Source organism: Pipistrellus kuhlii, unplaced genomic scaffold (assembly GCF_014108245.1).
Source record: "Pipistrellus kuhlii isolate mPipKuh1 unplaced genomic scaffold, mPipKuh1.p scaffold_m20_p_1, whole genome shotgun sequence".
In the NCBI taxonomy this organism is placed as follows: Eukaryota; Metazoa; Chordata; class Mammalia; order Chiroptera; family Vespertilionidae; genus Pipistrellus; species Pipistrellus kuhlii.
In genome coordinates this window covers 30,245,144-30,272,873 of record NW_023425404.1, presented here as the reverse complement: position 1 = coordinate 30,272,873, position 27,730 = coordinate 30,245,144, and the positions used below count along the sequence as shown (strand labels likewise).

General features: G+C 50.0%; 1 protein-coding gene across 2 annotated transcripts in view; it reads left to right on the top strand.

Annotated features, from left to right (window-relative positions):
- Positions 1-27,208, top strand: part of PAQR5 (progestin and adipoQ receptor family member 5) — a 70,161-nt gene extending 42,953 nt beyond the window's left edge. The window contains exons 3-8 of one of the 2 annotated variants that reach the window (XM_036437623.2): positions 7,772-7,899; positions 9,965-10,170; positions 11,352-11,478; positions 18,794-18,890; positions 20,788-20,924; positions 24,151-27,208. In XM_036437623.2, coding sequence (XP_036293516.1) covers positions 7,772-7,899; positions 9,965-10,170; positions 11,352-11,478; positions 18,794-18,890; positions 20,788-20,924; positions 24,151-24,397 — 942 coding nt within the window. In that variant the 3' untranslated portion in view covers positions 24,398-27,208. Of the gene's footprint in view, positions 1-7,771; positions 7,900-9,964; positions 10,171-11,351; positions 11,479-18,793; positions 18,891-20,787; positions 20,930-24,150 lie in introns of both variants that reach the window. The other variant, XM_036437609.2, reaches the window with a different exon arrangement.
- The last annotated feature ends 522 nt before the right edge of the window (positions 27,209-27,730 follow it).

The window sequence follows — 27,730 nt, the reverse complement described above, 5'->3', positions numbered from 1 at the left end:
GGCCAATTGACTAATAGATACTTCTCCAAAGAGGACATACAGTTGGCCAAGAGATATATGAAAAACAAAACAAAACACCTCAATATCACTAATCATCAGAGAGATGTAAATTCAAACCACAGTGAGGTATCACCTCACACTTGCCAAAATGGCTATGATCAACAAATCAACAAACAACAAGTTCTGATAAGAATGTGGAGAAAAAGGAGCCCTCTTGCACTGCTGGTGGGAATGCAGACTGGTGCAGCCACTGTGGAAGACAGTATGGAGTTTTCTCAAAAAACTAAAAATGGAACTCCCGTTTGACTCAGGGATCCCACTTTTGGGAATATATCCTAAGAATCCCAAAACACCCATCAGAAGTAATATATGTATCCCCATGTTCACAGCAGCATTATTTATAATCTGGAAACAGTCCAAGAGCCCACCGTAGATGAGTGGAAAAGCAGTTGTGGTACGTGTACACAATGGAATACCATGCTGCTGTAAAGAAGAAGGATCTCTTACATTTTGTGACAGCCTGGATGGACCTGCAGGGTATTATATAATACTAAGTATTATATTAAGCCAGTCAGAGAAAAACAAATATCAGACGACCACACTTATCTGTGTTATCTAGTGGACAAAATACACTGATGAACAAAATAGGTCCAGAGACATGGATGCATGGAACAGACTGACAGATTTCAGAGGAAAGGCAGGAAGAGATTAACCAAGGAATTCCTCCAGACAGCTCAATGATTCGACATGGCGAAGCTTTGTTTCATAACGAAGTGTCCAGTGGGGAAGTGGGAGATGGAACATCTACGATGTTGTGGTCGCACAGTCTGGAACACGTGGCCTCCGTTGGCCACAGAAGGGGAAGAAAGGGTGGTGTTGAAGTTGGGCTGCCCAGAAACAAAGATTTGTGTGCAGGAAGTTTATCGGGGCGAGTTCTCAGAAACACCACCTGGAGGAATTGAGGGAAGCAGGATTGGGTAGAAGGAGAAGTTGCATCAGAGCCTCAGCTGATCACACGGGTGCTCTGGAGTGGGCTTCACCAGTCAGACTTGTCCCAAATGAGCAAAGGAGACCAAGGCTTTGTCTGTATTATCAGTGGATGTGTGCTGCCCCTGGGCAAGGAGTATGACATGGTTAAGGGAGCACTTTGGCCAAAAACTATTCCCGTAGAGGGATGAGTGGCTCAGTTCTGAAGGGGTGGGGGGGGGGGGGGGAATAGGGGAAGAGTCCCCTCTAAGTACACCGTGGTTTCTACTACAAAAAGGCATTAATCCCCTAGCTGGTTTGGCTCGGTGGATAGAGCTTCGGCCTGTGGACTGAAGGGTCCCAGGTTTGATCCCCAGTGTGGGGCATGCAGGAGGCAACAGATTGATGATTCTCTCTCATCATTGATGTTTCTCTCTCTCCCTCTCCCTTATTCTCTGAAATCAATATATATATATATATGGCATACTGCTTTTAACTGCCCTGAACTAGAAGTAATAGTAACCAGAAATAAACATATGGCCCCAACCAAACTGCAAGAAAGTCTGAAAAATGTGGGAAAGTGCATGGAATATTTGGTGAGCAGCAACTGTCTCTACCTAACTTAACTTCTTGGCCCTGAGGCCTGGGACTTCCCATAATTCTAGAACTTTACCAGTTATCTCTTCAAATATCACCAAGAAGGCCGTTGTATTTTCTTCCTCTGGAGAAATATCCTGCATGCCTCTTACTTGCTCTTTCATATTTTCCATCTCTTAATCTCTCTGGATTTCTGTATACTTTTGGGGGAATCTCCGTTAAGTTGATTAATTTTCTCTTCAGCTAGGTCTAGTCTGCTGTTTATTCTTCAATGACTTTTATTTTAATTATTTTAATTTCTAAAAGCTATATTAGGTTCATTTAAAATCTATTCGTTTCTTGTCCATATTTTAAAGCTTTTTCTTTAAACATGTTGGGCATAGTTATTTTATATTTCAGTATCTGGTCTTTGAGCTCTCTGTCATCTACTGTTTTTGCTGTTTCTCGTCCACGGAGTTTTGTTTCCAGGTATGTGCATGCTTGGATTAAAGTAGAAATCCTTCAGCGAGCATTCTCATTTGCTTTTGTTACTTGCCTGAGGGAGCTACAAAATGCTGACTTCTATTTGTAGCCACTTTCATTTTTCCACTCTAAATTTCTTAGACCACAGAGGTCGTATGAATCTGGATCAGAAACCTACATGAAAATGAGCTTATGGTTCTGAATTCTTGGGAGAGATTTTTTCCCCCCCCCCCGAGAGACAACTTTCCTGACTGTCTCCTTCTGCCTAGTGAGATTTATTTTGCATCCAGTTATCTTTAGAGTCCTAGCCTTCCTTCTTGGTGAGGTCTCCTATTAGAGTCTCTGCCTTTGATGGGCTTCGGGCTTCACCTCTTACTTACAAAGTCTGACAGCAGAGTCTCTGGTGGCGAGAGCAGCTTACCAGACAGCGGTCCTGGGCTTTGTGACCTCCTGGCTGTCGTGCTGTCTTGCTGAGGCATTCGTCCAGCCTCCGACGCACACTTCACCCAGCATCTGAATTGTTTTAGTCAGAAGGATCCTTTATGACATCTAATCGATTAACATTTTGCCAGAACCGGAAGTTCCCCAGCCATCCTTCTAGGTCCTTCTTTCATCACTCTGGTTCCAGTGACCTGTTCCTTCTGAAAACTTTGGGAACGCTTAGCATTTCCATGAGATGTTTGTAGCAATCCCTAGTTCCAACTGGGCTGGAGGCAGTGAGGCAAGCATAGACTTTACAACCTAACAGACTGCAGTTGCACCTTGGTTCTGCTATAATTGTGCGCTGGGACATTTTTTTCTTCTTTGAGCTGGAGGGTGGGGGTGACTGCAGCAAGCATGGCATGAGTTAAACTCTACCTGGGAATGGAACCTGGGCTGCAGTGGTGAGAGCACCAAATCCTAACCACTGCACCACCACGCCGTAATTAGGTCCTTACTCACTAAGTTTTAGTTTCCTTGTCTATAAAATGAGTTTGACAGTCCCTGCCTTGCAGGACACTTCTGAGGAAAATCAAATGAAATAGAGTCTGCCCCTAACGTGCTGGGGCTGAATCAGAAGACCATCAGTCTAAATACACAAAACTTACAAATGACGCTAGCAAAACAAATGAAGTTAGCAAATGGTTAATTGGAAATGGTTCCAGGGGATTAATAAGAGAAAAAAAAGGAGACACGTGGGTGTAATACTTTCAGTAATAAAGATTTAAATAAAAAATGAAAAATTAAATAGAAAATGGTTCCATTTCTGCCTTGACACTATCCCTTCATAATGACAAAAACAGTATGTAAAGCTCTGATTTTTTATATAGCTGAAGTCAGCAAAATATCAAAGACAATTAAATTCAGTTATTGTTGAGCATCTGGATGTTATAATGATGGATTAATGATGTTTGGAAGAGTAATAAAATAAAAACATACATAATTTGTAAATTATTACATGTTTATTCCATAATTTCTTTTTCTTGCTTTCATTTCAGCAGAATTATGAGTAGTATTGTTGTAATGAACATTATCACAAAATTTGTATTCTATTAGCAGTGATGCCAAATTACACCACTATTCTTGAGTCATTGAGTCTTAGTTTGTTTTTTTAATTAATTTCATTTGGAAGAAATTTCTGCCAAGTTTCTGCTCAGTTCTGTTACATATTCTTAAAGTCATGTTTAGAATCAGAAATGAACTATAAATTTTACATGTTAACTTTAAACATTGTAATGAAGTTGCATAATTATAATTTAGAAGAAATTAAATATTTTAATTTAATATGGATCACCAGGTTTTATATTGCTGTTTTTATTCTCTCTTTATGGCATTTATTTGGCATTCCCATTGTGTGACTAAGAATAGTTTATGGTCAGATTTGTTATGAATTTCAACAAGAAGTCCCATCTTGGAGAAGACTCAGAGAATGTCCTCCATAGTCTTTGAATTGTCCCAAAGGAAGCCATCGATTCTCCTAGTAAGAAATTGCAACCATGTGCTGCCATTTCTGGCTCTAAGATTGCTTTTGGATTTTTTTGGTCACATTCTGACATTGTATTTATTTTCTATTGTTGTCATAAGAAATTACCACAAACTTGGTGGCTTAAAAAAGAAAATTAGCTTATTATCTTACAGTTCTGTAGGATAGAAGTCTGGCATGGGTCTCAGACTAAAATCAAGACAGTAGTCCTAGTTGGTTTGGCTCAGTGGATAGAGTGTCTGCCTGTGGACTGAAGGGTCCCAGGTTCGATTCTGGCCAAGGGCACATGCCTGGGTTGCGGGCTTGATCCCCAGTGGGGACATGCAGGAGGCAGCCGATCAATGATTCTCTCTCATCTTTGATGTTTCTATCTCTCTCTCCCTCTCCCTTCCTCTCTGAAATAAGTAAAAATATTTTTAAAATAAAATGAAGGCAGTAGAGGCTCAAGGAGAGAATGTTTCCTTGCCTTTTCCAGCTCCCACAGACCACTGGTAGCATTCCTTGGCTCCTGGCCCCTTCCTCCATCTGCAAAGCCAGCAATGTTGGGTCTCCCGACTGTCCTTCCCCTGCCTCTCTTCTTCTGCCTTCCTCTTCCACTTGTGAGGACCCTTGTGGTTACCTGGGCCCACCTGAGAAGCCCAGATGAGATTCCCATTTTAATGTTATCTGATTGGCCACTTGAATTCCACCTGAGACCCTCATTCCCCTGCGCTGTGCAACCTACGGTAATATCGTCACAGGTCCTGGCGATTAGGCCGTGGACATCTTTGGGGGCCGTTTTCCTGCCTGCCTCAGACTTTCTAGTCATGTTATACCGTTACCACAGGCTTGCCCACGGCAGGTTTTTAAATCAATGCCTATAATTGAAAACCGTTTTCCCTAGTTCTTAACTCAAAGACTGCATTTTTATAACAAATGGGAAACCGATGGGACGCGCCACTGTTTCAGCTTCCTCATGTTCACCTTCTGTGGTCGCAGCCCGGCATGAGGCCAGCCATTCAACAGGACCTTGGCCGAGGGGCCCCTACTTGAACAGAGTCAGAGTTACCTTTTAAAGGCATTTTATGTCTCCTTTGTTCACTTTATTGTTCACTGAATTACGAATCCCCTTTAGATCCTCCATCCTAGATAGTAATAATTTGTTTCATTGCTTGTTATCCTTCTTAGGTGTTTGGCCAGCAGACACATAAATAAATACTGTGTTGCATGTACAACACGCATCCTTATTGGATATTGGGCAGTTATGTTTTAAAGAACATCACACCAGTGTTCTAAATTGCCGTAGCACTTACCAATAATTGCTTGATACCGACAATGGTTGTCTATTAGAGTTCAAGTAATTGCGTGTGGGTTGTGGCCAGTGATGTGAAATTGAGAACCTAAGCAGGCTCCTGCATGAGACAGTGCTTAGTGTCCCGCAGCCCCATCCCACCTCCTCCCTCCGTGCCACCCCCAGCATGCCCGGTGCCCTGGGCACAAGATCTCCTGCTGCACGGGATCTGCTGAACTCGTTCATGGCAAGGAGTGAACCATAACAGCTGCTCCTTTCCAGGGTCTTTGCATTTTAATAAATGGCCAATGTCATAATTTAAAGGAAAAAATAATTTAAGGAAAAAGAGAAAATGTAAGAGACAGAATGAATGACCCTACAAGAGGACCTTCTTAATTTTTAATCCTCACTGGAGGATATTTTTCTGTTGATTTTTTAAGAGAAAGTGAAAGAGAGAGGGAAAGATAGAGAGACATATCGAGGTGAGAGAAACACATCGATTGGTTGCCTCCTACAAGCACAGATCAGGGCCTGGGTCAAGGAGGAGCCTGCAACCGAGGTACATGCCCTTAACTGGAATTGAACCCAGGACTCTCTGGCCCACAATCCAATGCTCTATCCACTGAGCCAAACCAGCTAAGACTTCAAGAGGGCCTTCTGAGTGTGTGCCAAGCCCACACCATCCTCCTCACATGGATCAAAAGCTGAAGGCCGTCCCATTTTCCCTGCCTGCAGCCCTGTAGGGGTCGGGGGAGGGGGGGTTGGGTAGCTGTAAGCCAAGATCCCTGCTGCCCATTAGAGAGGCCTCTCCACTGCAAACCAGGATGTCAGCAGAACTGAACGGCGAATCTATAACTGGAACAAATCGCTTTAATTAGCTAAGACCCAAATCTAATCCAAACAGTATTTCTCCACTGAACCATGAACCAACCTCTCTATCCTCCCCCCCCCAGCTGACCAGTTTAACCCAGAACTGAACTAAGAAAGGAGCGTACTGGCCACCCAGCTAGCTAATGCCTCCCATTTCACAGGTGAGAACACTGAGGCCCGGGAAGGATGACCCAGCTCAAGGTCATGTGGCACCTGGCACCTCAGTGGCTCACATCTGACTCCAACGGCCCCTTCCTTCCTCCACTACTTAAAGTGACCTCTTGACTCAGAGCCTCCAGAGAGAGTACAGGTTATGTTCCATATTATGTATCTCTGAATCGGGATCCTCTCTCACACTAAGAAGTTGGTAATGCAAGTGAGAGACATATGTTCTCCCAGCCTCCCCTTCCCCCCTCAGCCCTAGAAAACCAAAGAGAAGGATTTAAAGCTTATTGTGGCCTGATTTGTGGTATGATCACTGATATTATCTTTATCATTTGCCTCAATTATCTACTCATATTAAATTGACTTCCTAATGGTTATAACAACATTCATGTAAACCAGTGGTTCTTAACTGGGGAAGATTTTACCCCCCAAGGGACAATGGCAATCCCTTGAGACATTTCTGATTGTCACAACTTGATAGGGGACATGGCGTGTGCTACTCGGCATCTTTTCGGGAGAGTCGTGGACTCTGCTACGCCATGCCTAGGACAGCCCCCACAACAAGGACTATCCGGCCCAGAACGTCAAAAGTGGCGAGATTGGGAAACTGATCTAAACCCACACAGAGGGCAAAAAATATCCCACAAACCCTGCTACCCCAACCAGCGAGACTCTACCTTTCTGCTTCCTCCCAGCCTCTGCCCCGGTGCACGGACAGGAATGTCTGTGGGTCCTACCATCACGGCGGGAATACGGCTGACGGTCTTCTTTTTCCCACTTAACTTTGCAGCCCGAGCGTTGTCCCTCTTGCCTCGTCCTCTTCCCCAGGACCCTCTCTAATGTGTGCTGTAGTCCTCAGGCGGCTGAGAGCCACGTGTCTCATGGGCACTTGGTACCTGAGAGACTTGCCCAGTGGGCTGCGGGGGGTGGGGATGCCGTGTGGGGGCCTGCAGTGGCCAGCCTTGTCCTCCTCCTCAACTGATGCCATCACAGTTGTCATCATCAAAAGGCCTTTGTGAAGCGCCTTGGTGAGTAGATGCGAGAGGGATCCCGGCAGAGACCTTCCTGCCAGCCCCAGACGCCTGGGGCATGTCGGCTCCGGCAGACAGCACATATGTCTGCCAGCTGCCAAGGCATCCGAGGACCAGGCCGTAGGCCCCAGGCAGCCGCTGCCAGGGAGAGGGTGCCAAACCGGGTTCTTAAGGAATGTTCATGACGAGTGTAAGTGTGTCTGAGAAGGGAAGACAGGCTGCAATCCTGGAGGGAGCCAGGGCCCTGCATTCTCTCCTCCAGCTGGCTGTGGGCTTCTTAGAGGACATGGGATGTTAGACTCCGGGGGCGGGCGGGGGGAGGGGCACTTTGACAAGTGTTCAAGCGCACAGCCTGGGAGAACACCAGATGCCGCCAGAGATGATCCTCCTGAGACCTGCCTGCCACCCTCTCTTCTCACCTGGGTGCCCCTCCCTCTCCCCCTACAGGTGTTCCATGAGCAGGGCATCCTCTTTGGCTACCGACATCCGCAGAGTTCTGCCACTGCCTGCATCCTCAGCCTTTTCCAAATGACCAATGAGACCCTCAACATCTGGACTCACTTGCTGCCTTTCTGGTACGGCCCAGCCCCTAGGCCAGCCGCCTCATTCCATTCGGGAACCCTGGGAGCCAGGGCTTCTTTAAACACAATGGGGGCAGGGAGGGCTGAGATGCTGCGCGGGGACATGGGGGACTCCGCCTGGTGTGTGGGTGAGGAGCTGAGAGGAGCTTCAGACCACGGATGCTGGTAGGATTTGTGGGGCTCCTGGATCGGTCTTCTCCCCTGCCCCCTGCCCCCTGTCCCCGGGCCTGGTTTGATCTGATCCCCCTTCAGGCTCGGAGGCTGTCTGGGTCTCACAGGAGCCCATTGCTAAAACATCGTGAGCTTGAGCAAGTCCTTTGACTCCCTCGGGCTCTGGCGTCTGTTTTATGGATGAACCCCAGGTGATCTGGGCTGTTGTGAAGTCTGTGCGGCTACAAAGAGTGCTGGCCTGACCATCCCTGTTTGCGGGGCCCGAGCCCCGGGTGCAGATCCTGGGGACGACTTCTTAGCGGTTTGCCACTGAGCCCGGTGGCTGGGGCGCCCCACCGCGGGCTCCCCCCATCACTGCCAGGCCCGGCTGAGCAGCACAGAGTGGCAGGAGGGCCTGGGAGAGCCGGGAGTAAGATGCCCTAAGAGAGGGGGACGAGGGAATAATCTCAAGGCGACTAAAGGATGTGTTTAGAGAAACAGCAGGTAGCTTAAGCTTTATTCCTGCTGGGACAGGCGGGAAACGGTCCCACGTACAGCCGGAGGGTTCAGCACAGCCGGAGGGTTCAGCACAGCCGGAGCGTTCAGCGATGCTCCTTGGGTCCCTGCGCGGAAGGCTCTCAGTCTCCTTCCCTGGGAGGGTGCGAGGGGGGGGGGGGGCTGCTCTTCGCAGTGCGTGGAGGTGAGCAGCTTGGAGGCAGGCCCCCCTCATGTGGGTTACAGGTCAGGCAGGTCTGACACGGAGTGTGCACTATCGCTGTCGAGATGGAGCCAGAGACCCAGGCTCGGCTGAGACCCGGCGTGGGCCTCGGCCACTCAGAAAAGTGACTGCAATGTTCGCGGAGGAACCTTGCGGGAGAGAGCACGCCCAGTTGTCTCTAGACTGGGGACGCCCTGTGGTTGGGGAGCCTCCCTGTAAGGGGGGTGGAGACGAGCCACAGGGACGGTGCCCAGGTCAAATGTGGGTCCTAAGAGGGATGGTTGAATGCACAGGGTGTTTAGGGTGACTTTAAAAGAGGTGAGGAGGGTTATGCCTTAAGCCTGTGGTCAGCAAACTTCGGCTTGCGAGCCACATGCGGCTCTTTGGCCCCTTGAGTATGGCTCTCCCACAAGACACCACATGCGGGCGCGCACGTACAGTGCGACTGAAACTTCGTGGCCCGTGCGGTTTTCGGCCTGGGCGAGTCTATTTTGAAGAAGTAGTGTTAGAACACTCAAGGGTAGGGGTGTCGAACTCAATCAGAGAAGGGGCCAGAATCTAAAATCCAGCCTAAATCGCGGGCCGAATGGTTTACTGAACAGTCATAAACTGTCATTGTGATGGAAACGCAGCGGAGTGCAGTGATGACAGCGTGGTGCGGGCCACATTGCAAGGCCTGGCGGGACGGATTTGGCCCGCGGGCCTTGTGTTTGACACATGTGCTCAAGGGGCTAAGGAGCCGCGTGTGGCTCGCGAGCCGCGGTTTGCCGACCATTGCCTTAAGCTATTGACGGGCTTGTTCTCGATGCTCCCGTTGGGGAGCACTCGGGCCGATGGAACGGAGATGGATTCCAAAGAGACAGACAGCAGCTCAGTGAGGAGCTTCCTAGCTCTCAGAGCTGCCTGGGTAGGTGGCGAGCTCTCTGTCCCTGGAAGCAGGCAAGTTGAGGCTGGAGCATCACTTGGGCAAGATGTCACCACCAGCAGGGAGAGGGGACTGGACTAGATAAAGGCTCTCTTCTTGCCTCTCCTGCTCATTTCCACCCAGAAAAGGATCCCACTCACCCTCCCTTGCTCACGGCACTTCACCAAAGCGAAAAGGGGTAGGGACTGGCCATCCCGGGAGAGCGGGAGGCAGAGGGCAGAAGGAGCTCCAGCTACAGGGATGGAGCGGGCCTTGCTGTGTTGCAGGTTCTTCGTGTGGAGGTTTGTGACGGCACTGTATGGGATAGATGTCCAGAACGACAGCTACTCCTGGCCTCTGCTCGTGTACATGAGCACCAGCTGCGTGTACCCCTTAGCCTCCAGCTGCGCACACACCTTCAGCTCCATGTCCAAGAACGCCCGGCACATCTGCTACTTCCTGGACTATGGCGCTGTCAACCTCTTCAGCCTGGGTAGGTGAGGCCTTGCTCTCGGCGTCCCTCGGCTGGCACTGAGCGACCTGCCCTCCCCTGGGAGCTGGGGCCACCCACGGCTCTGATGGGCTTGCAGATGAGTTGAGGGAATGCAGTGCCCCGTCCAGGTTCCCGATGAGTGTTTGATAAGCACTCAGGTGTGCTGGCAATACCGAACAATGGCTCCTCCGCAGCAAGGCCCTGGTCTGTGGTGTCTGCTGGTCTGTGGTATAAATATTCCACATGTGAGACCTCAGGCCATGCCATCGCTGAACACGGTGGGGAGAGATACACAGTAGCTCACCATTACACAGTAATTCCTGTGTACTAACACAGTAGGTAGATTAATTGAATAGTTATTACTTTTGTTATTGAGTCATTTAATTGTAACTTTTTAAAAAATATACTTTATTGATTTTTTACAGAGAGGAAGGGAGAGGGATAGTTAGAAACATCGATGAGAGAGAAACATCGATCAGCTGCCTCCTGCACACCTCCTACTGGGGATGTGCCTGCAACCAAGGTACATGCCCTTGACCGGAATTGAACCTGGGACCCTTCAGTCCACAAGCCAATGCTCTATCCACTGAGCCAGACCAGCCAGGGCTAACTGTAACTTTATGATATTTAATTTTTAATACTGGCTGTGTCTAAGAACTGGCTCACAAGTTCTCTGAAACGATCTGCTCTGGCAGGCCAGGATGAGCCAGCCACACATCAGTGCTGGTCTCTGTCGTGCCTGGCAGGGAAGTGGGTGGGTCATAAGCCTCATTCCTCCAGGGGCTTGGAGGAGTTAGCGAATTCTCAACCTTCTTGTGTTTTTGAGGCTTGGCTTTGCTGCTTTCTAGGTGTGTGCCCCTGGGTGGGTTCCTAAACCACTCTGTGCCTTTGTTTTGCCATTTGTAAAATGAGGATGAGTGCAGGTCTGGGTAGGCAGAGTGTGTGTGTGTGTGTGTGTGTGTGTGTGTGTGTGTGTTGGGTGGGTGTGGGGGGAGATTGGGGATGGCACAGGTGGGCGTGTAGCAGCAGGACTAGCCCGGGTCAGTGGGGCCGTCACTTTTACAAAGAGCTAAATAAATGAGAGTAGTTATCCTGCAAACAATGCCTCTAGCTCTCGTTCCCAGTGAGGGCAGACAGTGCCGAGTCGTGGCTCCTCACCCAGGCTGCTGTTCCTTCCCCAGGCTCGGCCATCGCCTACTGCGCCTATTCGTTCCCGGACACGCTGGTGTGCACCCGCTTCCAGGACTACTACATGACCCTGGCCGTGCTCAACACCATCATCAGCACCGGCCTCTCCTGCTACTCCAGGTACCCGGCCGCCCCTCTCAGGTGGGACGGGGAGGGGGCCTCGCGGGCATCTTCATGAACTGCGGGAGGGGGCATCGGGAGAGGCATTTGGGAGCCTGGGACCCAGGCAAGACCCGCTTCTCGGGCACACAGATCGAGAGAGCTCCGCCCATGGTTCAGTGCTCTGCTGCAGCCGTCCAGAAACCTTAATGATGTTTGAACAGGGAGAGCCTGCACTTGCACTTTGCACTGAGCTTTGCAAGTGATGTAGCTGGTCTTGTTGCTGGGCAGTCACTTATCTTCCTTGACCCTCGGTTTGCTCATCTGTAAAATGGGGCCAACATCTCCCTGGCGAGATGGATGTAAGGATTCCAGGGACATATATATGTGCCCAGAACACCGGTTACAGGTCTGGCCCAGAGCAGCGCCCCACCAAGGGCAGTCTGCCACTCAGGACTAAGTGGCCTGCCTCTAGATATGTGTGACGTGACAGGTGACGTTAGAGGTGGACACATCCCGGGGGAAGCCCCAGGCCACGAGTCACACTCCACTCTAATTCCCTCGATCCCCCCCACCCCCACCCCTTCCGTTTCACTCACGAAAGCTTATTGGAACGAGAGCTAGAGGCATTGTTTGGAGGATAACTACTCTCATTTATTTAGCTCTTTATAAAAGGGACGGCCCCAAAGCTCCAGTTCCCTAAATTGCACAGGAAACCTCTCAGATGGCAGCGTCGGGGCAACAGCCCTTCTAGGTGGTGTCGGGGTGCTGGCTGCTTCCTGGGCTGATGCTGATAGGTCGCACCTACCGTTAGTCCCCTCGATGGCAATTCCAGGAGCCGGTTGAGGCCCCTGTGAGACTGCAGGCCTCAGAGTCACTGGTACCTGCAGCTGGCACTCCCCTGCATGGGAGGAAACGGGTGGTGGGTGGGGGGTACGCTTCTGTAGCTCACGGTGACTTTGGCTCTAGCTTTCTTTTTTTTAAATATATTTTTATTGATTTTTTACAGAGAGGAAGGGAGAGGGATAGAGAGCTAGAAACGTCGATGAGAGAGAAGCATCAACCAGCTGCCTCCTGCACACCCCCTACTGGGGATGTGCCCACAACCAATGTGCATGCCCTTGACCGGAATCGAACCTGGGACCTTTCAGTCCACAGATCGGCGCTCTATCCACTGAGCCAAACCGGTTTCGGCTGGCTCCAGCTTTCTTTGGGTGACACTTGGGTTTTCTGGGACCCAGAGGTAGGCAAGTTGCTCAAACTTGACAAACTGGTTTTCTCTAAAAATGGCAAGGTAGACTCTTAAACAGCATCCGGAACACCTGCCCCTACTTGCCCTCCGCGGACCTGTTCTCGGACAGGTGGGCATGTGCGATGGCTTCCTGTGGGCATGAGTCTCAGCTCTGGGCTCAGATTCAACACTGGGTTTTGGGTTACTCTGTCCCATGGAAAGGCCTGGGCGTAGGAGTGGGGGTGAATTTTCTCTTCCCTCTCCCTGAAAATCACAGAGCTCTCAATGCTGTGAGGAGACAGAGACTCCCACAGCGTAAGAAATGGAATCAGATGTCAGGGGTGGTTATTTCCCTCCTTCTCCCCATTCTTCAAGGACACGGGGTTAAGAGCTCTTACTGAAGTGCAACCCAGTGCCCAGCCGGAGCTGGGGGGCTGCGGAGACGGTGGAGAGGGAGAAGGTGGGCCCTGCCGTGGGTGAGACCAGGAGTAACAGGCATAGGCAGTAACAAGGATGCTGGAAACCGCTAAGAGAGGCGAAGCACGCCCATGAGGATGTGAGGGCTCACGGCCAGCCTGGCCAGGGACCCACACACCCGGATCTGGTCCTGGGACCCGTCCCTGTCCTGTCTGGTTGGCTCCGGCAGGGCCATCAGCTCTGATGTTTGGAACTAGGACCAGAGGGCAGCAAGCTGTGGGCTGAAGGGTGGGAAGGCTGTGGGTGTGGGAGGAACAGTCCAGAGTCCATGAGCCAGGATGCCTTCCCATGAACTCCCAATGCAAATTCTTAGAACACTGCTGCTTTTTTTTTTTTTTTTTTTTTAGCTTCCCAAATTACCCGGGTAGACTGTTTCCTTCCAGCCAGGAGTCTCCCCTGATTGTTCAAATACAGTGAATGGGTCTCGTGCATGTGGCAAGCCTGGTACCATTGGACAACTTGTTTGGCAGGGCAGGTCAGCCAGGAATATCTTGAATGCCCACATGAAGGGGCTTTTCCCTTATCAATGAAATGGATTGCTTCTGTTTATTTATGGGGCACACCGGAGGTTATTCCATCCATCCATCCATCCATCCATCCATCCATCCATCCATTCAACCATCTATAGATATATTCATTTATGTATCCAATCATCCATCCATCCATCCATCCATCCATCCATCCATCTATCCACCTACCTACCCACCCATCTGTCTTTCTGTCCATCCATCCACATATCCATCCATCCAACCAACCAAACTCCCAACACGCCTAAATGCCTGCCCTGCTCTAGGCATCATGTTAAGATCTGGGACCCCAGGGGGAGTGAGGCACAGTCCTGGCCCTCAGAACGCCCAGTGCATCAGGAGAGGCAAATTGGAGCTCCCCTCAAAGTCTAGGGGACATTAGAGTGGAGCAGGACTGAATGTAACATAAACAAATAATGACAGTACAAACTGACACCTGCGTGGATGGGTACCAGGGTTCTGCGGAGTGGCGTTCAGACTGAGGACTGAGAGGTTAAACACTTCAGCTGGAGAGGAGAGAAGGACAGAGCAGACAGCCTGGACAAGGCTGGGACCGGAGAGGATGGGGCTGCCTTGGAGGCAGCAGGGAGGGTCCCTGAGCCCATGTGGCTGGCAGGGAGAGAGCACCTAGAGAGGGGCCCTAAGCTGGCTGGGGATTTGAATGCCTCGTGTATCTGACTGGGGACTGCCCTGTGCTCGGTCACATTCCCAGGGAGACAGTTCCCTGGGCTTAGCTTCCAGGCCCGGGGGGGGGGGGGGGGGGGGGGGCGGGGCGGGGGGCGCGTCCAGGTGTGTTAACACCACTAGCGGGTGGCTGTACCGGAACCGAGGGGAGAAAAGGGCAAATGCCACCCTCTCTGAGCCAGACATACAGTGGGGTGTCCGAAGTGAGGGCCCTTCCTTTTCCTCCTCACCTTGTCCTTCCTTTCCACGTCAGTGGCTTCTCTGATCTTACGAGGTCTCTCCTCTTTGTTTCCATTCCCTGTCTTCCCGGTTGTCAGTGTCTGGGGAGTGAGAAAGGTGATGTGGGCAGGAGCGACTCTGGCCGATTAACTGCAGGAGGAGCAGGAGGAGGGGAGGGCAGGGCCATCTCCCGGTCTCAGAGACTCGCCGTGTGGCCCTCACTGCCCCCTCTGGGATTCAGTGTCCACATCATAACCAAGGGTCTCTGGAAGATGGGCTTTCTGGTTCGGGCATTCCTCACTGCCACTTTCTTACTTTCTTTCTTTTTAATATATATTTTTGTTGATTTCAGAGAGAGGAAGGGAGATGGAGAGAGAGATAGAAACATCAGTGATGAGAGAGTGTCATTGACCAGCTGCCTCCTGAACGCCTTACAGTGGGGATCGAGCCCACAATCCGGGCATGTGCCCTTTGACCAGAATCGAACCCAGGACCCCTCAGTCCACAGGCTGACGCTCTATCCATTGAGCCAAACTGGTGAGGGGCCACTTTCTTTTCCAAGATTCTCTCCTGCCTCTCCCTCCTGGCCCCTCAGCCCAAGGTATGGCCAGGAGCTGAAAGACCACCTTCTCCCTCCCTGAGCACCGCAGGGGACCATGAGCCTCATTGAAAGCTCCTCGCCTGTGCACGTGCTTCCCAGAACATCACGGTCCCCATGGCATTCCCTCCGTTCCGGTGCCCGCCTGAAGGGGAAGCCCGCACATGCACACAGGGCCGTGGGCTCCCGGCTGGAGATGCGGTCCTTAGTGTCATGGAATTGAGTTCAGATGAACATGTTGCAGAAAGCTGCCGTTTTGTTCTGTACCATTGGAGAGGGGACGGGAGGGACTGCGAGGCCTCTCTGCGATTCCCCAGCGGGTGGAATGACGGAGACCCTGCTCATGGCCGCCGACCACCCACGGCCCAGGAGGCACCACTCCCTTAGGAGTGGAGTTACAGTGTTTGCTGTGCATCACAGGTCACTGTAGGGACTTTTTTGTTTCTCCATCCCAAGCCACCAGCCGTTGGTTTTTTGTTTGTTTGTTTTTGACAAATACTTGCTTTACTGTCAATGCTGTAGGGACAGAAAGGCGCTGGCTGTCACCCCCGGTGGGAAGTGAGCTGCCGCGGGTCCGCAGTGTGGACTCCTGGTAGCGGGTTTGGGGGTCAGAGCTGGAGACCAGAGGTTCCGCAGGCAGTGGCTTCTGCGTGCATTGGAGGTCAGAGGACTTGGTCAGATGACAAAGTGCTGCCAGCACACGGAAATGTCCACCTCCCTGCAATGTCACCCAGGCAACAACAAAACAGCCATAACCACACACACACTCACACACACACACACACACACTCACACACACACACACACACACACACACACACACACCCACTTGGCATTAGAATGACGGCTCCAAAGGCCTGCTAATTCAGGAATTCGCTGGCAAATCCTCCCAGCTCTATTGCAGAAAGATTGATCAGGTTTTTAAATAGATAAGTATTGCACCGACCCTCTTCCTGATGGAGGCTTCTCCTGAAATCTGGCGTTTCCTGTCAACATGGTTCTAGGCAGAGGAGGCCTGACTCCCTGTAAATGGGCCCTTCAATCCTGGAGTGCAGGGACTGCTCTACCACGGCGGGTTTTAGGTGTGGGGTGCTTCACGGGGTTGGGTGGCTCCAGCCCTTCCCTCTCAAAACCTCTGGCGGTGGCGACACCTTATGGCCTGGCCTGGAATTGCACCTTGGGAGTGGAAGGCCCCTCTCGGTCGCTGCTGGCCTTTTTTCTGCCTTTTATTCTCTGTTGCTGTCTCTCTTCTGTTCTGCTTTTTCTCCCTTTTCCCCTCTATAGACTCAGCTTTGCTGTCGGAGAGGCTGATCCGTTTGCCCCTGGGAAAGCACTTTGTCGGGCTGGGCGAAATGTTGTCTCGAGTCGCAGGAAATCCATGCTTTGGGGGATGGCCCTCGCCAGCCAGCCAGAGCCGGCTTTCTTCCTGTGTAAGTGGCCACAGAAAGAGGGCGTTTCCACAGGGAGCCTCCCTGAGCCCGGAGGTGACAGGTGGTGGCAGTGCGTGGGGGAGGAGGGAGCAGGCTTGCTGGGGTCGGCTGGCCGTGCCAGGAGGGGCCGAGGCTGTTGAGACCGGCCCTGGTTCCTGGGGCCCAGGGGCCCAGGTAAGGACAGACAAAGGCTGACTGGTGGTCTGAGGCCTTCTCAGCCTGCTGGAGGGTGGGGGTGTGCAATGGAAGCCAGACAGCCGTGGATTTAAATCCTAGTTTTGCCTCTTATTAGTCACCTGACCTTAGACCTATCACCCAGCACCTGCCGGTTCCCTCCCACTCCTATTTCCTGGTGCAACATGGCTACAGATTGGGGAGGGGGAGAGAACGGGTCCCCTCACACATTTTGTGGTAAAGCTACCACTTAGTGAGTGTTACTCTGTGAGTTAAATATTCATCAGACATTTGCAAGCCTGTGAGGGGGCAGGTTGCTGTCTCCGTGTTAACGTGAGGATTCTGAGACACACAAAGCGTACGTGACCTGCAGGCTCACACGGTCCTGAGGGGCAGAGGCAGGGTCTGAGCCAGGCTGTCCAGGTCAGACACTGCCTGCGAGATCGAGATCGTGGCACTGCGCTGCCTCCCCTGTCCCGGGGGGCGGGGGTGGTTTATGCCAAGCCTGGGGTCCTTGTTTCCGAGGTCCCATTTCCCCTCCCCTTTCTCCTGGAGCTTCTGTTTCTTCTCTGCCCCAGGCCTGCCAGGTGCGTCTCTGAGCTACGCGCAGGGTCAGAAAAGGAGAGGCGTGCTGGCGGACTTGAGTGGGGCTGGAGCTAGTCTCTGGAGGCTGCGGGGCTTCTCCGGGGCCATTGGGCTGCTTCGTACCTCAGGCTCAGCCCTGAGGGCTGTGTGTTCCGCCCAGCTTCCGAGCTGGGTGTGGGGGACCCAGCCCTGAGCAGACTCAGCTCGTCCTTGGGAAGGTTGCCCACCACACAGGAGGCAAAGGTGGGGGTCTCTGCCGTGTCCCCGCCTGAGGATATAGGGTTTCCAGACAGGTGCCTGCACTAGCTCATAGCGGGCATGACCAGGGAAAATAGGCCTGGGCTGGGGGAGCAGCAGACCGAGTTTGGGGGAGAAGTTGCAGGCTTGTGGGCTGGGATAAGGAGTCTGGGGAGCAGATGTGAGGTGTGGTGGTGGGACACAGGCCCCACAGCCTCCAGAGAGCATGATGAGGGGCAGAACCACGGGGAAGGCTGAGAGGGCCCGAGAGCCTCCACTGTCCTTCAGAGCAGCCGCCCCGTGAGCCCTGTAGCCATCGAGGGGGGACCCAGCCCCCCACAACACACTGCAGGTTGGGGCGGCTGCCTGTCCCTCACCTACCCCAGGCTCGGGAGCCTTCCTCTACCTGAGCCTCAGTTTAGGGCTGCATGTTAGTGGGCATTCTCCCGGCCCCGCCCCTGTCCTCTGCCACCTGTCCTGTCTCTGCCCCACACCCTCTGCTGCTGCCCCTCCCCTGTCACTTCATCTCGGGGGACCTGCCTGTGGTGACCATCAGCACCACTGGGGTTCATGTTGATTCCACTTGTCCTTGGACTGGAGGCGCGTGGGGATAGGAGAAGGAGTACGAGGAAGGCCACGTCCACAGTGTCCCCGTGCCAGGAGAATCCTGTGTGTGCTGGTGCATGTTCCAGAAGTCCATCAGAGCAAACACACGGGCTTCTGCTCGGTAATCACCAGGGAGGCTCTGACCAGCGAGGCAGCTCGGCCTCCACAGACCTGCTCCCCCGGGGCCTGGGCCACCGCAGACGCCCCCACCACCCCCACCCGTCTCCGTCCGGGCAGCCACTGCTCCTCCAAAAGGCCCTCTGGCGGTCAGATAACCTGGAGCTTGCAGGGCTTCTGAGCACACCCCCTGGTTCCGCCTGGATACCGTAGCTTCTCAGATGCCAGGAGATGGATTCCCCGGAGGTCTCCTCACTTCTGAGGTCCAGGGGAAAGGGGGAGGCGGGAAGGGGAGGAAGCTGGCAGAGAAGCTGCTGGAGGAAGTTATGCAACGTGCTTGTCCCCTCTACCACCACCATTGATGTCTTACCCTTGGGTATTTTGAGTGTGTGTGTGTGTGTGTGTGTGTAATTTACTGACACCCTTTAATTTCCTTTCTTCCCTCATTTAGGTTTCTGGAGCTCCACAAGCCCGGCCTCTGTAAGATGCTCCGTGTCCTCGCATTTGCTTATCCCTACACCTGGGACTCTCTCCCCATCTTCTACCGGGTAAGGGCCCCGCCCGCTGCCTCTGGCTGTTGGCACCACTAGGAAGTCAGCTGTTCCCTGAGCCCCTGGGGGTCAGAGCACACTGGCACCACAGGACACCCAGGAGTGGGGACCGGGTGCTTCCTTACTGGCACTCGCAGCACAGAGTTGGGAGCAGCATGACACAGAAAATGTGCTCACTGGGCTTAGCAGCAGTCCCCAGGGCTGGGCAGGGGAAGCAGCGTGGGGTTTAGTGGCGTGACCGGGAGAGCAGGCTCTAAGGCAGATCTCAAATATTTACTCACTGGGAGCCTTTGGACAAGTTATCTATCATCTCTGTGCCTTGATTTCTCATCTTTAAATGGGCATGGTAATAACACCTCCTTTCATCAGGCTGTGGGAGGATTACATGAAATGGTGGCAGAAGTCCAAAAAAAGCATTATTATACACTGAGTGGCCAGATTACTATGCATTCAGAGATCATAATAATCTGGCCACTCAGTGTGTATTATCATCAGTTAATGTATTATCAGGAGGTGATGGGAAAAGTATGAATGAAGGTCTGAGAGAGAGGAATTAGATGGAGAACAAGAAAGAAGAGGGTGTAAGAAGAAAGACAGGAAGGAAGTCCATGCAACTCTCAAAACAGGCGGGCCTGAGTTCAAGTCCCAGTCCCGCTGCTCACGGGCTGTGTGGCTTAGACACACCTCTCTGAGCTTCGGTTTCCTCACCTGGGCCTGGGACTAGCGTCCCCTCCTTCACAGGGGGTTAGAGGGAATAAAAATTAAAAAAAAAGACCTGCCATGCTCAGTAATGCCTGGCACATGGTCAGCGCCCAGTGAGTGGCATGCCCCGCCCAGTGCCAGCTGGGGTCTGATGCCTGCCAACGAGGTGGCAGGGCTAGGGAGCAAAGGGGAGGGGCCGAGCTGGCTCCCCCAGCCGGAGCACTGACCACGTGCTCTGTGCTTGGCCTCTGTGGGCCTGTTGGGAGACCTAGAATTAGGGGTGCAACCCATTCTCCCACTCCTTCGTTGGGGTCACAGATCACACACATGAAATTAGAGCAGAGGGACCACCCCACTTCCACATGCCACCAAATCATACGCAGCACAGGTTCTGTGTGCTTCTGGCACACTGTGGCAGTGGGCAGGGGGATGGGAGGTCTAACCTACATGGTGACATTGACGGGTGCACGGATTCTGGGATCAGCCTGCCTGGATCCAGACCACTTCTAACTAGTGGTTTGCAAGTCATCCTCCAGCCCAGCTTCCTCACCTGCAAAACAGCGAAGTAGAGTCTGCCTACGGCAGTTGTTGTGGTGCCCGTGGAATGATGCAAAAGCCTGGCCTCGAGCCCTCTGAAGGTGGTGGCTGCTGTCTTTATTCAGAACAATAACAGAAACTGCTCTTAACTCTGAAACAGTATCGTGGCCGTCATGAATACTTTTTGATGACTCAGAAGGCCTTCGAGGGGTTACTAGGCCTTTAAGTCTTAATAAGGAGCATCAGTTCAGAGGACGTGCTGTGAGAAATGAGTTCGAGTGTGGAATGATCACTTTTTACTAGGCTTACATGTTACCTCCGTCCGGGAAAAAGAGCAGAAATGTATCTAATAGGGTTTTTCTTTTCCTTTCCTAACTACCTTTTTTCTTTTTCTTTTTCTTTTTCTGAGTTAAATAACCCTCATGGCTCGCATAAACATTTGGGGGATTAAGATACAATCACCTTGGGTCTCAGCTGAGCCCTCTCAGAATAGGAATTCCGCTCACACAGCCCCTAAGCGGTCCCTTTCCCAGCCGCAGCCCGAGGAGGTGAGGGCCCTGGCCCAAGTCCCCACGTGTGCGCCCAGATGTCTGCAGGCGATGACCGGGAGAAGGGCCTCCTCTCAGAAACTGATGTTTCTTTTAAATCCCTGCAGGTATTCCTGTTCCCAGGGGAGAGTCCACAGAACGAGGTTACCTTGTACCACCAGAAGCACGTGGCCATGACTCTCCTGGCCACTTTCTTATACTCCGCGCACCTGCCGGAGCGCCTGGCCCCAGGATGCTTCGACTACATCGGTGAGTGTGCGTGCGGTGGCTCTCCTGCCCCTGCCCTCCAGCCGGGGAGGGCTCCATACCTGACTCCTGTGATGCAGCCGGAGCGGGGAGGCCAGGGCGGGGAGAGAAGCACCTCTCAGGAAGTTCTCCAGGTGCTGGCCGAGGTGTGTGAAACGGTGAGTTAACAGGAGCCAGGATGTACATACGTAGCCAGTGAATGGCCAGGGAGGATGGGAGAGCAGGTGGGTCTAAGATTCTAATGCATTCCTATGGGGTCTGGGGCCAGGGTAGTCCTAGTATCACCCAGAACACGAAATCCCACTATTAAATGGCCACTGAGGGCATCCTTGGAGAGGACGAAGGAAGACTGGGTGCACATGGCTCCGAGGGACCAGATGCTGAGCAGGGCTGAGCCCAGGAGGGGAATGTGTCTGCCTTTGTCTTGTTCAGCTGGGTGCGATGGGACCAGAGACAGGGTAGAGGGACGGCTCTTAGGTTTGGTGCCCAGACCAACGGTCTCAGCATCACCTGGGAACATGCAGATTCTCGGGCACTACACCAGAAACTTGGGGGGGGGGGGCTCAGAATTCACTCGGAGGCTGTGTGATTCTCTAGGTGAGCCTGAGCTCACTAAAGTTAGAGAAGTGTCGTGGCCAGGAGGTGTCGGAGCCACGGGTTTACACGTGCTGGTAGAAGTGGGCAGGCACTGCAGAAGGCCACCCCCACCCTGGCTCTGGGACTGGCTGGAGGCCCCTGATCACTTCTGGCGAGGCTGTTGTGTGCTGGGAGGACAGCTCCTCAGATAAGCTGTTATGGGGACCAAGGGGTCATCCTTGTCTCCCTGTGGTGAGAGGAACCCGTTTGTTGCCAAGCGCATTTTATCTATAATTTTCCATCTCTTACCATCTATGTCACATGGCCAGATTTACTTTGTTCGTTCTCATTAGAGTTTCATCTCCTTATTCTGCCCTGATAGAGCCGTGGTCGGCAAACTGTGGTTTGCAAGTCACATGCAGCTCTTTGGCCCCAGCTTAGGAGTACCCTAATTAAGCTAATAACAACATACCTACCTACCTAGTTTAAGTTTAAAAAATTTGGCTCTCAAAAGAAATTTCAATCGTTGTACTGTTGATATTTGGCTCTGTTGACTAATTAGAGTTTGCCGACCATGGTGCAAGAGGAATTACAAGCAAAAAAAAATGCTTAAAGGGCAGATTTCAAAAAAGGAGGGAGACCAAAGGGCCAGGGGGTACCTGCCTTCGGGAACCCACCAACCACATTCACTTCCCAGCCCCAGCTGGATGAAGTAGAGGGAATTGTTCATGAAGTCTGGGCGCTGCAGGAAAAATAGCCCTGGCCCTTATTTTGTCAACTCCCTGGCTTCTTTAATAATATTTAATTTTTTCATCTCTGTCCCGTTCAGAGCAGAAAGACACGCCTATGGGGGGGAAATTTGCCAGACAGCAGTTAATGACAGATCATTAAATCTCTGCTGGGTATGGTACCCCCTATCTAACCGCCCGAGTGGGAAGGGCTGGGCAGGCTTGGTTAGCGTTTGCCCACAGGAAGCTCCTTCCTGTTCCCGTCTGGTGGGATTGCTGAAACCACTCTTCCTGCTGTAGCCACATTCTACATATGTACAGGGCTCTTGCGTCTTTTTATGTCCTGTCCTCATGGAGACAGGTTTGAGCCTCTGTTGTTGAGCACATCGCCCACAGATTTTGGGAACTGTACACAGCCCATTAGTATAACGGAGTGAGGCAGGAGCGGTACCTTGAAACACACCATCTTCCGAGGGGCTGCCATCTTTCAGTCTCCTGTCATGTGGTCTTCCCTCTGTGTGTGTGCATGTCCACGTCCTATTCTCCTCGTCTCATATAAGGACACCGATTATACTGGGGCCACCCCGGTGACTTCAGCTTAACTTCATTGTCTCTAAAAGACCCCATCTCCAAATATGACCCCATTCTGAGGTACTGGGCTTAAGAATGCAACATATGAATTTGGAAGAGGAGACACATCAGCCATGACACATGTGGTCTTCTCATCTTACTTTTGGTTTCTGAAAGTTGTCCCCCAAAGCAGGACCCAGCCCTGGGCAATGGACTCCTTTTCTCACCAACCAAAAAATGTGAATGTCCTTACCCACTCTACTGAGCACCCCTGCCCTGCTCCCCACATGTGGATGCATTCTGGTGAGCTGGGGTCCTGCAGGTCATGGGGAGGAAGAACTCCTGGTCATGTCTGGGATTGACCAGCAATAGGAAGTGGACCACCTTATAAATGGCCAACAGAGACTTTGGCTGGCTTCACCTCTGGCACTGAAGTTGGAATCTGAGCTCATCAGCACTGGATCGTAAGAGATTACCTCAAGCCCAGCTGGTGTGGCTCAGTGTGACCTCATACCAGGAGGTCACAGTTCAATTCCCAGTCAGGGCACACGCCTGGGTTGTAGGCTCGATCCCCAGTAGGCGACATGCAGGAGGCAGACATGCAGGGGGGGAGAAACATCTCATCACTGATGTTTCTCTCCCCCACCCCTCTCTCTTCCTTTCTCTGAAATCAATAAAAATATATTTTAAAAAGAGAAAAAGAGATGACCTCTGGCAGAACATGATGCCTTTTCATGTGAAAACCTAGATTGGTGAATTTGGTTTACTCTGATGGCCTTTTTCTTTTTCTCACTTTACATTTTATTTCAGAGAGTAAGGGAGAGAGGATAGAAACATCAATGATGAGAATCATTTTTAGGCTGCCTCCTGAAGGCCCCTCTACTGGGGATTGAGCAATATCAGCATGTGCCCTTGCCTGGAAATGAACCCAGGACCTTTCAGTCTGCAGGTTGATGCTCTATCCACTGACCCAATCTGGCTAGGACCTTACATTACATTTTAAATATTAATTTATTGAAGTACGTTTTGCATATAGCATAATTCCCTTATTTCAAGGGTACAACTTTATGCTACTTTTAGTAAATTTACCAATTTGCACAACTATCACTATAAATGAGGTTTAGGATATTATCATCCCAGTAAGATCCCTCATGCCCATATACTATTCATCCCCACTCCCACCTCCTGCCCAGGGCAACCACTAATCTACACTTTGTTTCTATAGATTTGCCTTTTTTGGACAAGTAACATGAATGCAGTCATACAATATGTGTCCCTGTGTCTGACTTCTTTCACTCAGCATGTCATTCCTTTTTTATTGCTGATCTTGATGGCCTTTTGTATACTTGCTGTAGGTCACAGTCACCAGCTGTTCCACGTGTGTGTGATCCTGGCTACGCACATGCAGATGGAAGCCATACTTCTGGACAAGACTCTGAGGAAGGAATGGCTCGTGGCCAACGCCAGGGCCCTGTCTTTCCCTCAGATGGCAGGAGCCATACTTCTGTGCCTCATCTTCAGCCTCATCAACATAATTTATTTCTCATCTGCTCTGTATCGGATGCCTGAGCCAGAATTACATAAAAAAGAAACATGATTCAGACCCTAAGCTTTTTTGTGCCAGATGTCAACATTAAGCTACAACATCCTAACCACCATAAGCCAGTGGCATGGTTAGTGGCTTACAGTGGTCTAAGATATTCATAATGATTGGCGTCTTGGCATTTTTGAATGGGTTCATATCAACAAGATATTTAACTGGGGAAATTTCTCTAGCTGTGCACTGATTCTGTATGTGTGGTTTTAAAGGGGGACATGGGTTCAAGCAAGTCCTTATTCAGGCAAATTAATATTTAATTAAGTTAAATTTATTTAAAATGAGTTTTGTGATTCTGTTTAAGCAGTATTTACTCTTTTAAAATGGAACTTGGTGAGTTTCATGTAGCAAATGCCTCTCCAATCCCCAAGAGCCCCCACAGTGGGAGGAATATAAGCCATGAAGGTAGGGGGAGGAGGGTGCCTCAGAAAGAGGAACTTGGGTCTGTGGGAGTCCTGGGGACAGGTTTCATGAGGGCTCTTCTTTCTTTTCCCACCTAATGAAAGGAATGAATAGAAAGAGCGCCCTCTTTTTTCTTCAAGTCCATTCTGCTTCAAAATGCAAATTCCATGTCAGTGGAATTGGATGTGGGAATGTGGATTAGGATTTTCTTAAAAGTTCACAGCCTATGGCTGCATGCCATATGTCCTGTTTTGCTCTGTTTTCTTGTTGCCAGTTTGATTCTGCAAAGTATTATGCAGCACCGGTAAAACATGGCCAAGTTAATCCCTGCTGGTTGGGTTCATTGTCACATTTTAAATCAATGGCAGCACTGTATTTAGGGGTGTCATGCATTTGCTGTTGCTTCAGCATTTCAAATACTCTGCAAATTTTAGTGTTTATGTGCAGAGGATGCTTAACCTTGCCAAAGGCATGGTCATATGCGATTTTTTCAAGCTTTCCTGAGAACCTAAAACATATGGTGAGCTTGTGGCCAATGCAGATTCCCAGGGAGACCAGGAGATTCTGGTTTACCGGTGTAAAATGTAGGTTTTGGAGAGGGGATCTGCACTGGAATTCTAATGCAGAGGGGCCACGGGCCAAACTTGAAGAAATGCTGGTGTCAGGAATTCCAAAAGCCACTGGGCTTATCAGCTTTGTTTCCATTGATGTAATTTTCAGCAACTCACCACCTGAGGATGTGTTCCCAGCTTTCTACTCTGCACAGTCCTAAAACACTGAGCATTTTCTCATCTGTTGCATTACTAATTAAAGTTCAACATTTTGTGGTATTTTCAGACTTACGGAAATGCTGACACGAAGCAATTGTTAACACAGGCCTATCACCCCCTGATCTGCACTTGCTAATGACTTAAGGGGCTGTCGACAATGCAGAATTCTCTTTGCTGACTCAGGAACACCTTCTGTCTTAGAATACTGCCTTTGTGTTTTACTGGCCCAGGTAATCCTCTTGAGGACAAGTAACAATTGATATTGGATGAGAGTGGTCAGGAAATATGATTTCATTAGTTTAATTATCTGTTTGCTTCCTCTGGAGAAACAGACTGATAAAATTATATGGGCTGGTAAATTTTTGGTACATTAATTGCAAACTACATGACAAAATTTGTTTTTTAGCAACAATCTGAAATCATTAGAGACATTTTATTCTAGCAGGGCAAATGGGCTTCCATTTCATCTTACTGCAACTTCAATTTTATAGTGGAAAAAAAAGGAACATTTAAATACCCTATTTTAGTAATGCCCAAGACATGAAGGCTTTCAAATTCTGTTTATCACAGTAAAATCGTGTTCTTTAGCTTAGAAATAGTTGGAAAACACTGGATGATTAATATGAAGAGCTTTTAGATGATTTAGTCTTTGGTTATGTTACTTTTGTGATGCTTAATGATAAAAATGAAATGTTAAATCAACAAAATACGATCAAGTGTTTTGTAATGGTTTTATAACTTTGGTAAATTTAGTCCCATTGAATGTTTTTGGACAGTATTACAAATTAAAATTTTATACCAATTTGTAGTACACTGATTTGGAAGCTTCTAATGTGTAGTGAAAATGAATTCAAATATATGAATTATCAGTATTAAGTTTGATAGTTTTGCCTAAGTCATTCCAGAAAGTTAGAAAGGTTGGCAGTGAGTCAGTTGAAGACCTCACTGGGAAGATGCTTTTTAATGTAGTTCTCAAAAAAATTTAATGTCTCAGTACACTGTAGAGATGTGCCAAACTCCCATGGGTGTCAACTGTTCACCTTGACCCTGTCTCAAAAGGGATTAGGTAGGGGTGGGTACAATCCCAATGGGATGTCCCTCTTCCCCCTCCCCCTGCTAAAGATCATAACTCTAAAACATATCAGACATTATAGTTGTGATAAAACGTCAATAAGTTTGAATGAGGCCATTTAGTCAATTGTATCTCCCCTTTATTCATTATAGAGCTCTATTTTCCATTGCTCAATTTTTAGAGAGTTATGATCCATCTTTGTTCAAGAAATGAGTTTGCCATTGTTAATTTTCAAAGTGTTTTCTGTGGAATCCTGCTCATGTGAGAGGTTCTGAGGAAGGCAGTGGAGTAGAATGGTATTGCCAGGTACGATGGAGAAGCACTTCATTTGGATCTACTGTGTTCCAAATTTGTTTTAGCCATGATGCCCTTCATACATGAAACATCTATCAACCCTATAAAACATATTATGACATAACTGTTGAACGCTAGCCTCTGATTTTCTAATCAACAATCCATATGAATGAAAAGACAAAGATCCATTTCCAAGCTCAGAGATATTCTTCCAATGTATGGTTTTCTTAAATTGTGTGGAATACGTAAATAAAGTTTATTTATTATAATACAGTTGTCCTGTTTCCCACTTGGTTTGATTCTATTTCACCCACCATACTACAAACATGTTCATTTATCATGAGAAATAGATTCCTGTACATGAGTGCATTGCTAAATCATCTGATGAATATTTTAGTGCCTGGTATATATAGAACAAACATTGTCCTAGGAACTGGGGACACAGAAGAGAACAAAATCCACACTGTCCCTTATTCATGGATCTGATGTTCTGATCAGTCATCCAGACAAGATAAATTCAGGTAATGGTAAGTGTAATAAAGAAAATAAGCCCAGCCCTAGATGGGTTGGCTCAGTGGATAGAGCATCAGCCTTCGGACTGAAGGGTTCCAGGTTTGATTCCAATCAAGAGCACATGCCCAGGTAACAGGCTCAAACCCCAATAGGCAGTATGCAGAAGGCAGCCGATCAATGATTCTCTCTCATCATTGATGTTCCTCTCTCTCCCTTCTGCTCTGAAATCAATAAAAATGAATTTTTAATGAAAGAAGATAAGCTTAGTGAGGGAATAGGTGA